The 13,490-nt window shown below is 40.7% G+C and overlaps 1 protein-coding gene across 6 annotated transcripts; it reads left to right on the top strand.

Annotated features, from left to right (window-relative positions):
* Positions 1-8,964: 8,964 nt before the first annotated feature.
* LOC112784897 (transcription factor EGL1-like) lies at positions 8,965-13,490 on the top strand. 6 transcript variants are annotated; one of them, XM_072230030.1, is made up of 9 exons: positions 8,965-9,374; positions 10,443-10,608; positions 10,865-11,074; positions 11,197-11,234; positions 12,200-12,253; positions 12,384-12,479; positions 12,648-12,718; positions 12,848-12,940; positions 13,048-13,490. In XM_072230030.1, exons 2-5 carry the CDS (start codon positions 10,511-10,513, stop codon positions 12,226-12,228), a joined length of 375 nt encoding a protein of 124 aa, XP_072086131.1. In that variant the 5' UTR covers positions 8,965-9,374; positions 10,443-10,510; the 3' UTR covers positions 12,229-12,253; positions 12,384-12,479; positions 12,648-12,718; positions 12,848-12,940; positions 13,048-13,490. The 6 variants fall into 6 exon arrangements, 3 of the variants coding, with proteins under 3 accessions (XP_072086131.1, XP_072086130.1, XP_025684034.1); XM_072230029.1 differs by having other exon boundaries at positions 9,010-9,374; positions 10,862-11,074; XR_011878813.1 differs by lacking the exon at positions 11,197-11,234 and having other exon boundaries at positions 9,010-9,374.

The raw sequence follows: 13,490 nt of genomic DNA, 5'->3' as shown, positions 1-13,490 counted from the left end.
AATTTTCTTGTGCCAGTTTATTTTTGTATTTTTATATAAAGTTTATTTTAATAACATGGTTTAGTTTTTGCATAATGATTGGTTATTTAATGTTGATTATGCTGGCTTTCCCAATGTTGAAAGTGGTATGGAATGGCCTAGTGCTATTGGCACGCTTTATAAGCGTAACCATATCTTCTTTAGTCATTAATATAGCCATATATCATGCTATTGGCACGCTTGAAAAGCGTAGCCGTATATTTCCCTATCGGCACGCTTTTGAAGTGTACTGAAAACCAACTTTCTTGGCACGCTTTAAAAGCGTGGCGATATGTGAACTTTTCGGTACGCTTTTAAAGTGTACCGATAGGTTAACACCTATGGCCACGCTTTTAAGTGTGGCAAGAGTTAAAAGCGTGGCCAAAAAGAAAGCGTGCCGATAGATCCACAAAAGCGTGGCGATAGAGCAACCGGCACGCTGGCAGATGTGACCCTTTCAAAAGCGTGCCGATAGCTCAAAAAGCGTGGCGAAAAGCTATCGGCACCCTTTTTAGCACTTTTCGGCACGCTTTAAAAGCGTGGCAGAAAGCTTATTTTCTTGTAGTGAATGTACCAAAATCAACAACAAGCCATCCTCAACTCACACATTGACACTTTACCAAGGTTTCCAAAACCACATCCAACCATTTTAACACTTCTCAATCAAATGGCTAAAGGACAAACACAATATCATGTCATACATCCTTCCTCATCCCAATTTCCAATAATACCATTTCCAATTAACCATCATTATACATAATCAACATCATACTCACCATCAACATGGTACCACCCATCAATTCAACCTCAATCATCCATCAAGCATATATCACAACATGCATTTCTCATATTTCACACAATCAAGGCATCAATATTCATAATCACATATATGAACACATCATATATTTCAACCATTCAACAACACCAACAATTCAATGCCTATCTTAGGGCCTCTAGCCTAAGTATTTCCTACCACATTACATATTAGATACGGGAAACTAAAACCATACCTTAGCCGATTCCCCAAGCTCAACCGGAGCACTTCCAAACCACTTGTCCACAAGCTCTCAAGGTATCAACACCTCCAAGAACAGATTTTATCACACAAAACCCTCTTCCAAGCTTTCCAAAATCACCAATCAAGCTCCAATATTCACATATACACAACCTAAGCCACAATCATCATACCCATACACAACATCTCAATACCCAAACATCATAGAACAACAAATTATACTAGGGTTGAGAATCTTACCACACCCAAGGTCCAAGGAGACAAGATTAACCTTCTCCTTCAAGAGAGTTGGGTCCTATAACATCAAAGAACCCAAAATCTCAACATTTTTGCTCATGAAACTCGAAATCAAGGGCTGGAATTTCGAACAGTAAAACGTGGCTTACCTCAAGATTGATTGTATGGGTTTTGTAGAGCTCTCCGCGGTGAACGCGTGGCCGCAAACGGAGTGGCAATCGGAGCTCTAGATCAAAAGTTATGGTGGTTTGAAGATCAAGTGAGAGAAGGAAGTTGAGAGAGTGTTCTTCCCCCTTCCATCTCAATTTTCAGCGTGTTTTGGTGTTGTGTGAGGAGAGAGAGTGCTGAAAACTAGGGTTTTGGTTTAGTTATGTTGGGCCAAGGGCCCACTTTGGGTCCGGTTGGTCCGGTTTGGCCCGTTCGGTCCAATCTTGGTCCGATTTCTATAAAATTGGTACCGAAATTCTCGTCTCAATCTCCTCTATCACATTTAGCCATAAAAATAACATTTTTGGCTTTCTAGAATAAATTCTCATTTTATGGATTAGTTAGCCGTTAATTGACCGGGTCTTACATTCTACCCACCTAATTGGAAATTTTGCCCACAAAATTCAAATTCAATTACCTGAGAATAAATGCGGATAATCCGTTCGCATCTCCGACTCAAGTTCCCAAGTGTGTTCCTCAACACCGCCTCGACTCCAAGCCACTTTGACTAATGAAACCTCTTTTCCACGCAATCGTTTGATACTAGTATCATCAATTCTGACTGGAGCCACTGGAAGCGTTAAATCTTCTCTTAACTGAACCGATTCAGGTTCTAACACATGGCTAGCATCAGGAGTGTACTTCCGAAGCTGCGACACGTGAAACACATCGTGCAGGTTCGAAAGATGAGGTGGTAGAGCCATCCGATACGCCACCGGCCCAATCCTCTCCAGGATTCAACTTCTTTGCTTTAATCGCTCTACCTACTCCTGTGGTCGGAGTAACCTTAAGGAAAACATGATCTCCTGCCTCAAATTCCAAGGGCTTCCGCCTCTGATCGGCGTAACTCTTCTGGCGACTCTGCGCCGTAAGCATCCTATCTCGGATTTTCTTGACTTGTTCAGTGGTCTCAGCTATCATTTCCGGCCCCAACAAGCCTTTCTCTCCAGCTTCATACCAACATAGCGGAGATTGACATTTCCTCCCATACAATGCCTCATACGGAGCCATTCCGATGCTCGCATGGTAACTATTATTGTATGCAAACTCCACTAACGGCATATACCGATCCCAACTCGTCGGTTGGTCCAAAACACAAGCTCTCAACATATCCTCTAGGGTTTGGATCGTCCTCTCGGATTGACCATTTGTTTGAGGATGGTAAGCTGTACTCAAGCTTAATCGGGTTCCAAAAGCTTTCTGAAATGCACCCCAGAATCTCGAAGTGAAACGAGGGTCTCTATCAGAGATTATAGTAGCAGGTACACGATGGAGTCTCACAATCTCCTTTATGTATAACCGAGCTAGCTCCTAAAGGGTGTAAGTCATCCGAACGGGTAAAAAGTGAGCTGACTTCGTCAGTCGGTCCACGATCACCCAGATAGCATCAAAACCAGTCCTAGTCCATGGCAATCCCGACACAAAGTCCATTGCAATACTTTCCCACTTCCATTGTGGAACCTCTAAAGGTTGCAACATCCCGGAAGGTCTTTGATGTTCAATCTTTACCTTTTGACAAGTTAAGCACTTTGAAACATATTCCGCCACATCATTCTTCATACCTGACCACCAAAACATCGCCTTTAAATCATGGTACATCTTAGTACTTCCCGGGTGAATGGAGAATCCACTTTTGTGTGCCTCCCTTAAGATATCTTGTCTCAAAGTACCAACATCCGGCACAATGATCCTACCCTTGAATCTCCATAACCCATCTTTTTCTTCCGACACTCTCCACTGTTTTCCTTGCTCGATAGCCGGTAACACCTTCCATAATGCTTCATCATTTTCATGAGCCTTTAGGAGTTTGGACTTAAAGTCACTCGAGATTTCTAATCGGCCCAAACACAAGGTTCCAGATACTTCTCGAACACCAATTTTTAGACTCTCGAATCCCTTGAGCAACTTCTCCTCTTGAAGCATCATCCAAGACGCATATAACGACTTCCGACTTAACGCATCCGCCACTATATTCGCTTTTTCCGGATGGTAATTCAACTCAAAGTCGTAGTCCTTCAACAATTCCATCCACCTCCTTTGCCTCATATTAAGCTCTTTCTGATCAAAGAGGTATTTCAAGCTCTTGTGATCGGAGAAGACTTGGAACTTAACCCCATAGAGATAATGCCTCCACACCTTCAAGGCAAACACGACCGCAGCGAGTTCCAGATCGTGCGTAGGGTAACTAACTTCATGAGGTCTTAACTGTCGTGAGGCATACGCCACCACATTATGATGCTGCATCAGCACGCATCCTAGACCCTTTAGTGAGGCATCACAGTACACCTCAATAGGCTCGTTCGGCTCAGGTAACACCAACACAGGTGCAGTGGTCAACTTTTTCTTCAATGCCTGAAAGCTCTCCTCGCACTCAGGAGTCCAAACAAACGGAGTGTCTTTGCGGGTTAACTTTGTCAACGGCAAAGCTAATTGCGAAAAGCCTTTGATGAACCTTCGGTAATAGCCAGCTAAACCCAGAAAACTCCTTATCTCAGTTACTGTGGTTGGTTGCTTCCAATCCATCACAGCTTCTACCTTAGTTGGATCTACGGCTATTCCCTTCTTACTCACCACGTGACCCAAAAACTTCACCTCATCCTTCCAAAACTCACACTTAGACAGTTTCGCATAGAGTTTCTTCTCCTTTAAAATCTGCAACACGGTCCTCAAGTGTTCTGCATGCTCTTCTTCAGTCTTGGAGTAAATCAGTATGTCGTCAATGAAGACAACAACGAATTTATCCAGAAACGGACGGAATACTCTATTCATGTAATCCATGAATACTGCAGGAGCGTTCGTCAACCCAAAGGACATTACAGTATACTCGTAATGACCATAACGAGTCCTGAAAGCGGTCTTAGGGATATCCTCACCCCTCACCCTTATCTGGTGATAACCGGATCGCAAATCGATCTTGGAGAAAACTCCAGCTCCTTGTAACTAATCCATGAGATCATCAATCCTCGGCAATGGGTACTTATTCTTTATGGTGACCTTGTTCAGCTGCCTGTAATCCACACCGAGTCGCATACTTCCATCTTTCTTCTTTACCAGTAACACTGGAGCACCCCACGGGGAAACACTTGGTCGAATAAAGTTCTTACCCAACAATTCCTCTAACTGAGACTTTAGCTCGGCCATCTCTAACGGTGACATCCTATAAGGAGCACTTGAGATTGGTCCCACTCCAGGCACCAACTCAATAGCAAACTCGACCTCTCGGTTAGGTGGAAATTCCTCAATATCATCGGGAAACACTTCCGGAAACTCACACACTACCGGAATCTGATCCAACCTTTGATCATCACCCGAAACACCCGCGGTTAACAACAGGATACCCTGACATTCGATTCCAGAACAGTTCACCATCATCGAATTCAAGTAATAATTATTCACCACGACCGGCCCTTCTGTATCTTCCGGCATAAAGTACACCGACTTGGTAGAACAATCAAGCAGGACATGGTTCTCAGATAACCAGTCCAATCCCAAAATAAGATCAAGACCGATCATTGGTAAGCAGATTAAATTATGGACAAAATCACGCTGCTTGAACCTAAACGAAACTTTCGGGCATCCTAGCCTAGTTACCATGGCTTCATGGGTAGCATTATACACTTTTAAGTCATAACCTAAGGTTACGATCTTCAATCCTAACTTATGGGCTTTCTCAAATGCAATGAATGAATGCGATGCTCCCGAATCAAATAAAGCATTTAAAGTTTGACCAGCTATTTCATAGTTACCTCGAATGAGTGTCTCGGATCCCTCTGCACCCACAGCTGAGGTGGTGAACACCTGACCAGTCTGTTGTGCTTTCCTCAGCACCTTGCTTCTGCTTCCCCGGACAACTTGTGGCTTTATGCCCCGCCTTTCCACAATTATAGCACAAACCCCATCCAGCCTTGCATGGTACTCCTGGATGGTGACTTCCACACCTAGTACAAGCTTGATCATTCTGAGGCTGCTTCCCAAACCTTTTCCCTTGGGAGTAGTTGTTGTTGGGCCTCCTAAAAGAACCTCCCCTCTTGAAAGACAGACCTCTAGGTGCAAAGCTCTTCCCTCGGTTCTGTGGAAATGATCCTTTGTGACTTCCTTTCTCAGCGGCTGTCCTCTTCACACACTCTTCAGCAACCCTACACTTGTTCACCAATTCGGAGAAAGTCCTAATCTCCATTGGCCCCACCGAACCGAAAATATCACTCCGGAGTCCTCCTTCGTACTTAACACACTTCCATTTCTCATATTCCACCGTAGTCCCTTGACACATACGAGAGAATCTGAACAGCTCCTCAAACTTGTCAGTATACTCAGATACGGACATAGCACCCTGCTTCAGCTGCAACAATTCAAGCTCCTTGGCCGTCCTAGCAGAAGTCGAAAAGTACTTCTTATAGAACTCCTCTTGGAAGACATCCCAGGTGATATAATCATCACCCTGCTGCAGAAGACGACGGATACCTTGCCACCAATGCGACGCTTCACCTGTGAGCATATAGGTAGCGAACTCGACACGCTGTCCTTCAGGTACCACTTGTGCTTGCAGTGCTCGCTCTATAGCCTGAAACCATGTATCGGCCTCAGTCGGGCTAGTAGTTCCCTTGAACTTAGGTGGATTAACCTTCAAAAAGTTCGCCAGTGTCATCGGGCCCTGAACTCCACCTCCGTCATTACCATGGTTGTTCATCTGTTGACCAAGAGCCTCAGCAGTGGCTTGCATAGCAGCAGCCATGTTCTCCAACACAGTCATAAAGTTCACCGGGTCATTAGGGTTAGTCTCTGGCGCACGAGCATTCGTATGTCCTCTCCCACGGCCTCTACCGCGTCCACGAGGCGCCATCTGGTTCCTATACACACCAAACAATCGATATTAAGTTGATCAGTCTCAATATCGGAAGTTTAGTGCTTCAAAGTCCCAAATGCATGCTCATGAACGTTTATGTTAACTATATCAAGTAGATATACTAACAGCACATAACACACATACAGAGAATGCACAGAAGCATAGTCAGTCCATTCCTCAGGCTCTACAGGAACGAACTGCTCTGATACCATAATGTAACACCCTACCATACAGAGACTTATGCTTAAGTCATAATTCAGAGATGACAAGGTATTACGACCTCTAAAACAAAAATTTAGTACGTATAGTAGTATGAATAATTGATTATAACTAGGAGCCTTTGTAGAAAAAGGGGGTAAACAAAAACCGCAACTCGAAAGCGCAACACTCCGATCACTAACACAACGAGCAAAGGATAAGCTAACGCAAGATCATATATATAAAGAGTATCAAAAACAGGAATATCAAGACTCAAAATTCGGCTGCGAAGGTAACCGGTTCGAGCATAGCAATATATACATATGATAAAATAAGGAAAACCCCAAAGGAAAACCCAAAGGGACACAAATACCGAAAACCTAATCTCCAAAATCCCCTCTAGAAGGAGTCATCACAGTTTGTATTATTTAATGGAGATAAAAGTATCTAAACAAGATATATAAATCAAGATAGAGTCCCGAGAACAAGAATCTTCGCTAATCCAGAAGTCCCCAACATGTCTCAACGAGAAGCCTCGCGTCCTGCATCTGAAAACCACAAAATCCGCATGGGTGAGAACCAGAGGTCCCCAGTACGGTAACAGCTTCCACATATATAATACATAATAATAGAGGAAAGCCGAAGGCAATCCTAGAACTTCCTCCAGAAAATATCAAAGCTTATAAACAAGCTAAACCGTAAGTGGCAACTAACTAAAGATCCTTCAGTCTAACTAATACTTCCCTTTCTACTTCCTTCAGACCTCCCAACAACCAGCAGGAGTATAATATAGCAAACACAGTTATATCAGACAAGAGATTTACAAATAGGAACAAATAAGGCATTTAGGCAATTAGCAAGTAATATGCAGTCAAATAGGCAATCTCAAACAATTCATGTAGTATGCTTATGATGCATGCCTGTCCCTAGTGGCTGATGATATCATCTGTCGGTTATAGAGCCAACCCGACAAGTCCTGGTAGCTAGCCATTGGACTGTCCCTCTGTCGTGCATCCCCAACTCGAGTTATACTCATCATAAACTTGATCATAATCATGATCCATATCCATCACCCTCACTGGTGAATATTTATCCATCACCATCACTGGTGAATATTTATGGGGGCGAGCTCATCCGGGCCTTTCACAGTGCCCGGCCACACTTACGACATAGGGTCAAAAGAGCTTCGAGTCTCAACCTGGAGCACATGGTGGCTAGCCATTGCTACTACCCAGGGAAACCCTCATCTCCAATGGTGGAAGTGCAAACCTTCACAATTCAATCAACATCATATATGCATTTATACTTGGCCATAAACATGGCTCCGCCGTAACACGGCAATAATCTAGCCATCCGGCTCACGGTTAAATCCATAACCAGCCAATTCATTAACAATTACGGCCCTTCGGCCCATGGCACAACAAGCACTTCCACCGCCATTCTCCGCATCTCACATAATCATCTTTGATCCTCAATGATCATTCATTTTTCCCTTGCTTCACTCGCAAGTTACCACATTCACTAGCCCTTTTTCTCATGCTAGGCATATCATAATGATTTAAGACATAAGTGGTGAGATCGGAGGCTTAGAAGTATGAAATTTGGCTTTTAAAACTCAAAAATCAACTTTGGGATGAAAACAGGTCCACGCGTACGCGCACTCCACGCGCACGCGTGGATGGCGCTTTCTCGAAGAACGGCGCGTACGCACCAAGTGCGCCTATGCGCGAGGGGTCATTCTGCTAAAAATTTTCTAAGTTAAAAGCTGCAGAATTTACAGATTCAAACCCCAATCTTCCGACGGACATAACTTCCTCATTTTAAATCGTTTTTCACTCGTTCTTCGAACGGCATGGACATCCTGGATCCAATTTCATTTCTAAACAGATTTGGCACAAATCAGAGATCCGTAGTCCAAGTTATGTCCTGTCAAAGTATGCCCAAAAACCATGTTTTCATACAAAACCACAAGGTGCCATTTTCAAAACAAGCCACTTTCAACTCTTTTCAAAATCAATCAAACATGCCAATTTCAATCCTTCTCTTTGAAATCATTCAAAATCACTACAAGAAAAAAGGCCTATTGGCACCCTTTTTTCTTGCCACGCTTTAAAAGCGTGGCCAAAAGTGGTCAATGGCCACGCTTTTATGAGGGTAGCCACTGATTTGTGATTCGGCCACGTTTTTTTTTGGCACGCTTTAAAAGTGTGGCCATAGAGAGATTTTGGCACGCTTTTATGAGGGTGGCCACTGATTTATGATTTGACCACCCTTTTTTTTTACCACGCTTCAAAAGCGTGCCCATAGAGAGAAACAGGTACACTTTTAAAGCGTAACTAATTTGTTAGGATACGGGCACATTTTTAAAACGTGCCTATAACCTCTAATTATTTGGAACCCTGAAAAAGCATGACGATAAGGTTCCACTTAGTTTAATTTCTCACTCAAACACTTCATTTCTTAATAGGAACACTCAAAATAGCCCTAACTTTCGCAGCCCTCTCTCAGTTCGCAGCCCTCTCAGCTCTCAGCCCTCTTCATCACTGAGAAGTGAGAATCCATCGTCATCTTTCAGGTCGTAGCTCGCTCTCAACTTGCAACCCTCTATCCTTCTCTTGCAACCCTTCATCCCTCTTTTACAACTCTTGGAAACTTCAATCGGTGCTGCCTCCGCCGGCGCACCCTCCATCGGCTTGCCCTCCGTCGGCGTTCACTCTCGCTCGCAAGGCCTCCATCAGCGCTCGTTCTCTCTCGCTCAAACCTTACCTCCGTCGACGCTGACTCAATCGTCGCTGCCTCTCCCTCAATCGTGTTCCTCCCTCAATCGGCGCTCAACCCTCACCATAACACAAGAAGGTACGTATTTAAAGATTTAATCCCTTTTTGTTTCTCTGTTTCAACCCTCCGCAAATTTCTCTATTCAACCCTCACCATAACGCTGATTAATGTTTTCTTTTCTTATATAATCATCTCTTGCAACTGTAATCACCTCTCTTTTTGTTTTGTTTCTATTATGTGGTGAACTCTCTAGTTTGATTGAATTGGTGTGGGGAATGCGATGGATTGTCTATTTTATTATATGTGCTTTGCCTTACCATGACACGCATGCATTTATGCGAATAGTACAGATACTTGATATAAGGTTTGAGTGATATGATCATTTGTTATTTTGTTTGATTATGATGTAAATTGCTTATTGGAATGGTTTCTGATGTTTGTCTTCAATTTTTTGGTAAAAGAATGCTAAATGGAGGTTTCTTGAGGGTGTGAGGGTCTCTGGTGCACTGCCACCTAGAACGGTCTTGGTGCAGCAGTATATCTGTGATAAAGGTGTGTTGGAAATTCTATGCAACTATCTGAGTGCTCAATTCGTTTTCGTTTTTGTATTTGATTTTGTCTTATGGAATTGAATAGTTAGATAAAAGTTTCAATTGCAGGAAGCTCCATCAAAGAAGTTTCAACCTTCAAGACATGTAATAGGCTTATGTACTGCGGTTTGCATTTCATCAAAAGAAAATTATTTCCTAGCTTAAATGCTGTAATTTTGCAATAATCTGGTGGTAGGAAGCTAAGTATTTGACCTTAATCAAATAAGTATCCCCTGTTCATACTCATTTTTTTTTGGGCCTGGATATATGTTTTTACTTTTTATCCTAATGTGTTCTCTGCGGATATGATTTGGTATAGAGAGAATTTTACTAATACAAAAGGGAAATGATTTTATAGAGAAAGTGAACTTTTATGTATTTAATGCCATTGGAAACTCAGATTTTATCCTTCCTATAAAAATTCTTCTATTTTTGTATTCTTCACAAATGCCCTTTGTAAAACTGATAAAGATATAAATTCTGTCAGCTGCTGTCTGGTATACCAATGTGTTTTCTAGTCCAAATTTTTTAAGAGTTTGCTTAATTCATTTTTTAGGTTTCATGGGGAGAATCAAGTATGATTCAAGCTGAAAGGTTATTTTCCTGAACCCAAAGAACAAGGAAATGTTGTTGGAGAACTTCAAAGAACAACTTGCTTTGTCTGTGAGAAGCATCCAGTGGAGCTATGCAATATTCTGGTCTACTTCATCTACCCAACCCGGGTACTAACTTCTAACTAACCGTTTCCTTGAATTTCAGTTCTGTTTTGTGATTTTTTTTTTCATTTTCTGTTTCTTGAATATGTGTTGTTTGTGAAAATACCTCAATGGACTTCATATGACGAGACACATCATGACTTGTTTCTTCTTCTTCTCTAATATGAACAACTCAATACAATGGCTTCTTAGACAACACCACAATTCAATAATACTACTATTCAAAATCAATTTCTTTCTATTCATGGTTCCCATTTAGCAGGGTGTTGAGTTGGGGGGAAGGATATTACAATGGAGACATTAAGACAAGGAAGACAAGTCAAGGAGTGGAACTCAATTCTGATCAGATAGGGTTGCAGCGGAGTGAGCAGCTTCGAGAGTTATACAAGTCCCTCAAAGCTGTAGAAGCCAGCCCTCAAACCAAAAGGCGTTCAGCAGCACTGTCTCCGGAGGATCTCACAGATACAGAATGGTACTATTTGGTTTGCATGTCCTTTGTATTCAACATTGGCTAAGGGTAATGATAGTGACACTAATAAATCTTCTCTTTATATGTTTCTTCTTTGTCTTGTTTGCTTTGTATCCTTTTTGAAGTGAAGAGGCAGGTTGGGACGTGGTAATTGCTTGCCATAGTAAGAGTCTAAGTATCTGTTTTTCTTTAGAATGTATCATGTTATTACTTGCCATAGTAATATGTTATTGAAGCTACCATTTTAGCAGACTCTTGTCTAATATCTTGTAGTTTTGTTACTTGTGTGAATACTTCAATTAAATAAACAGGTATACTTGCACATTTTCGAATGGAAAGTGAAAACACTGTGGTTCTAGTTGTTAAGTAACTATACAAGGTTATATCCATTTAATAACAACATCCCTGCCTGTGTTCTACCAAGAGGGAGTTTGCCTACTGCTGAGAATGAGATATGCTTGATCAAAATGCTTATTCTTACCACCTCTAATGATTTTAGTGTTAGCATCTATGTCATTCCCCCCTCCCCCACAAAAACCCCACTCCACCCCAAAGAGTTGTGCTGCTCAATAAACTATGCTGTAAGCCATGCATAAAGTTGAAAATCCTTGAACTGTTTCAGGAAAAGTTTAGTGATGTTGTAAACTAGATCAAAGCAAATTTGACCAAAGGGGAAAATTTGTCTGCTGATGTTGGTGCTTCTTTTGCCGGGAAAACATTATTCGAATAGTACAGATACTTGATACAAGGTTTGAGGGATATGATCATTTATTATTTTGTTTGGTTATGATGTAAATTGCTTATTGGAATGGTTTCTAATTTTTTTTCTTTAATTTTTTGGTAAAGAAATACTAAATGGGGAGTTTATTTATTGTATTATTATTTATTATTATAGCATCTCAAAATGTTCCAAAATAGTAAATGCTAAAACTCTCACAAGTTTATGCCAACTTATTATTTATTATTATAAAATTTGCTGTTATTTAGTCTCAGTTTTTTTAATGTTTGTCATTTTCTTTTTGTTCTTTGCAATCTTCTCTAATTGTCTTATTATTTATTATTATAAAATTTGCCGTCATTTATTGCTTTATTTGGATCGATATTTCTCCCTTTTTTTTCTGTTGCTAGAGATCTCTGTTCAGCTCAGTTTACTATGAAAGATGCTGCAACGAAGGATAACTAGTCAGTAATTCAAGCTCATGATTTCTGTCCTTCAGTTCTTTTATTATTTTGCAGTTCAAAAATTTGAAGCTCAATCTCCATTTATGGGCAGTTTTATTTTGTTACAACTGAGCTTTTGAGTTTGTGACAGGATCAACAACATGGCTTGGCAAAGGTCTGTATTGTTGTGTCTGCACAGAGGAGAGAGAGTGATGCTCGTCCCTCTTTTGATCTAACTCCAGTACAAGTATTATGTTATTTCTAATTTATTCTTTTTTTAATTGATATATTACTTTATTAAGTAATGGTTGATACTGAACATAGAATTTAATAAGTTAATCTCCTTTTAGGATTAATTTATTCATTCAAGGTTATTTTTTTATTAAACAGTACATTAATTAATTGCTTTCAACAGGATTTGCCAACTATAGTGATGTATTTCCTGTTTATATTGGAGATGATAGAACCGATGAAGATGCATTCAAGGTATCTGACCACCTCTCTTGATTTTTTACTCCATGCTATAATACTACATAGTTCATTACTTAATTATATTGGTTGACCACAATGTGATGTTTTGGGACAATTTGAACTAACTTATAAATGAGAAAACAGAAATTGGGAGACAGAGGGCATGGTCTTGGAATTCTTGTCTCGAAATTTCCGGAAGACACTAATGCTTCGTACTCTTTACAAGAACCTAATGAGGTAAGTATATAATTTTCTCCTTTTTGTGCATAAACCCTGGTGTCTTAACTAGCAAAAGGTCCTACTTGTTTTCTTCTTGGACTAATTCAAATAACTTTGTCATTCAGAAACTCATCATGTACAAAGCAGCGGCTGCAATAACAGCAGCAGCAACGGCAGCTGTGGAAGGATCAAAACAAGAACAAAAGATGCTCTTCAACAACAGTCTCTAAAATAATGCATCTTTATTTGTTTTTGGATTTCTTTATGTAGATTAGTTGAATCTTCGGAGTTTTTGGGAACAAAGAGAGCTATTTGCGGATTGTGATATTGACAGATGGTGAATATAATAACTACTTCAAATGTTCTGTTAGATATGGAATCATGAAGTCCTAGATGAAGTTGTACACTCAGCTGAAGTGTGATTTAGATGTTGTAAATTTTACTTTGCAAAGTGATGACTTCACAGTGAATTTGTTTTCTTTTCTTTTGATTTTTTCAATTTTCTTGTGCCAGTTTATTTTTGTATTTTTATATAAAGTTTATTTTAATAACATGATTTAGTTTTTGC

This window comes from Arachis hypogaea, chromosome 20 (assembly GCF_003086295.3).
Source record: "Arachis hypogaea cultivar Tifrunner chromosome 20, arahy.Tifrunner.gnm2.J5K5, whole genome shotgun sequence".
Classification (NCBI taxonomy): Eukaryota; Viridiplantae; Streptophyta; class Magnoliopsida; order Fabales; family Fabaceae; genus Arachis; species Arachis hypogaea.
This window is presented reverse-complemented; position numbering and strand designations above follow the sequence as displayed.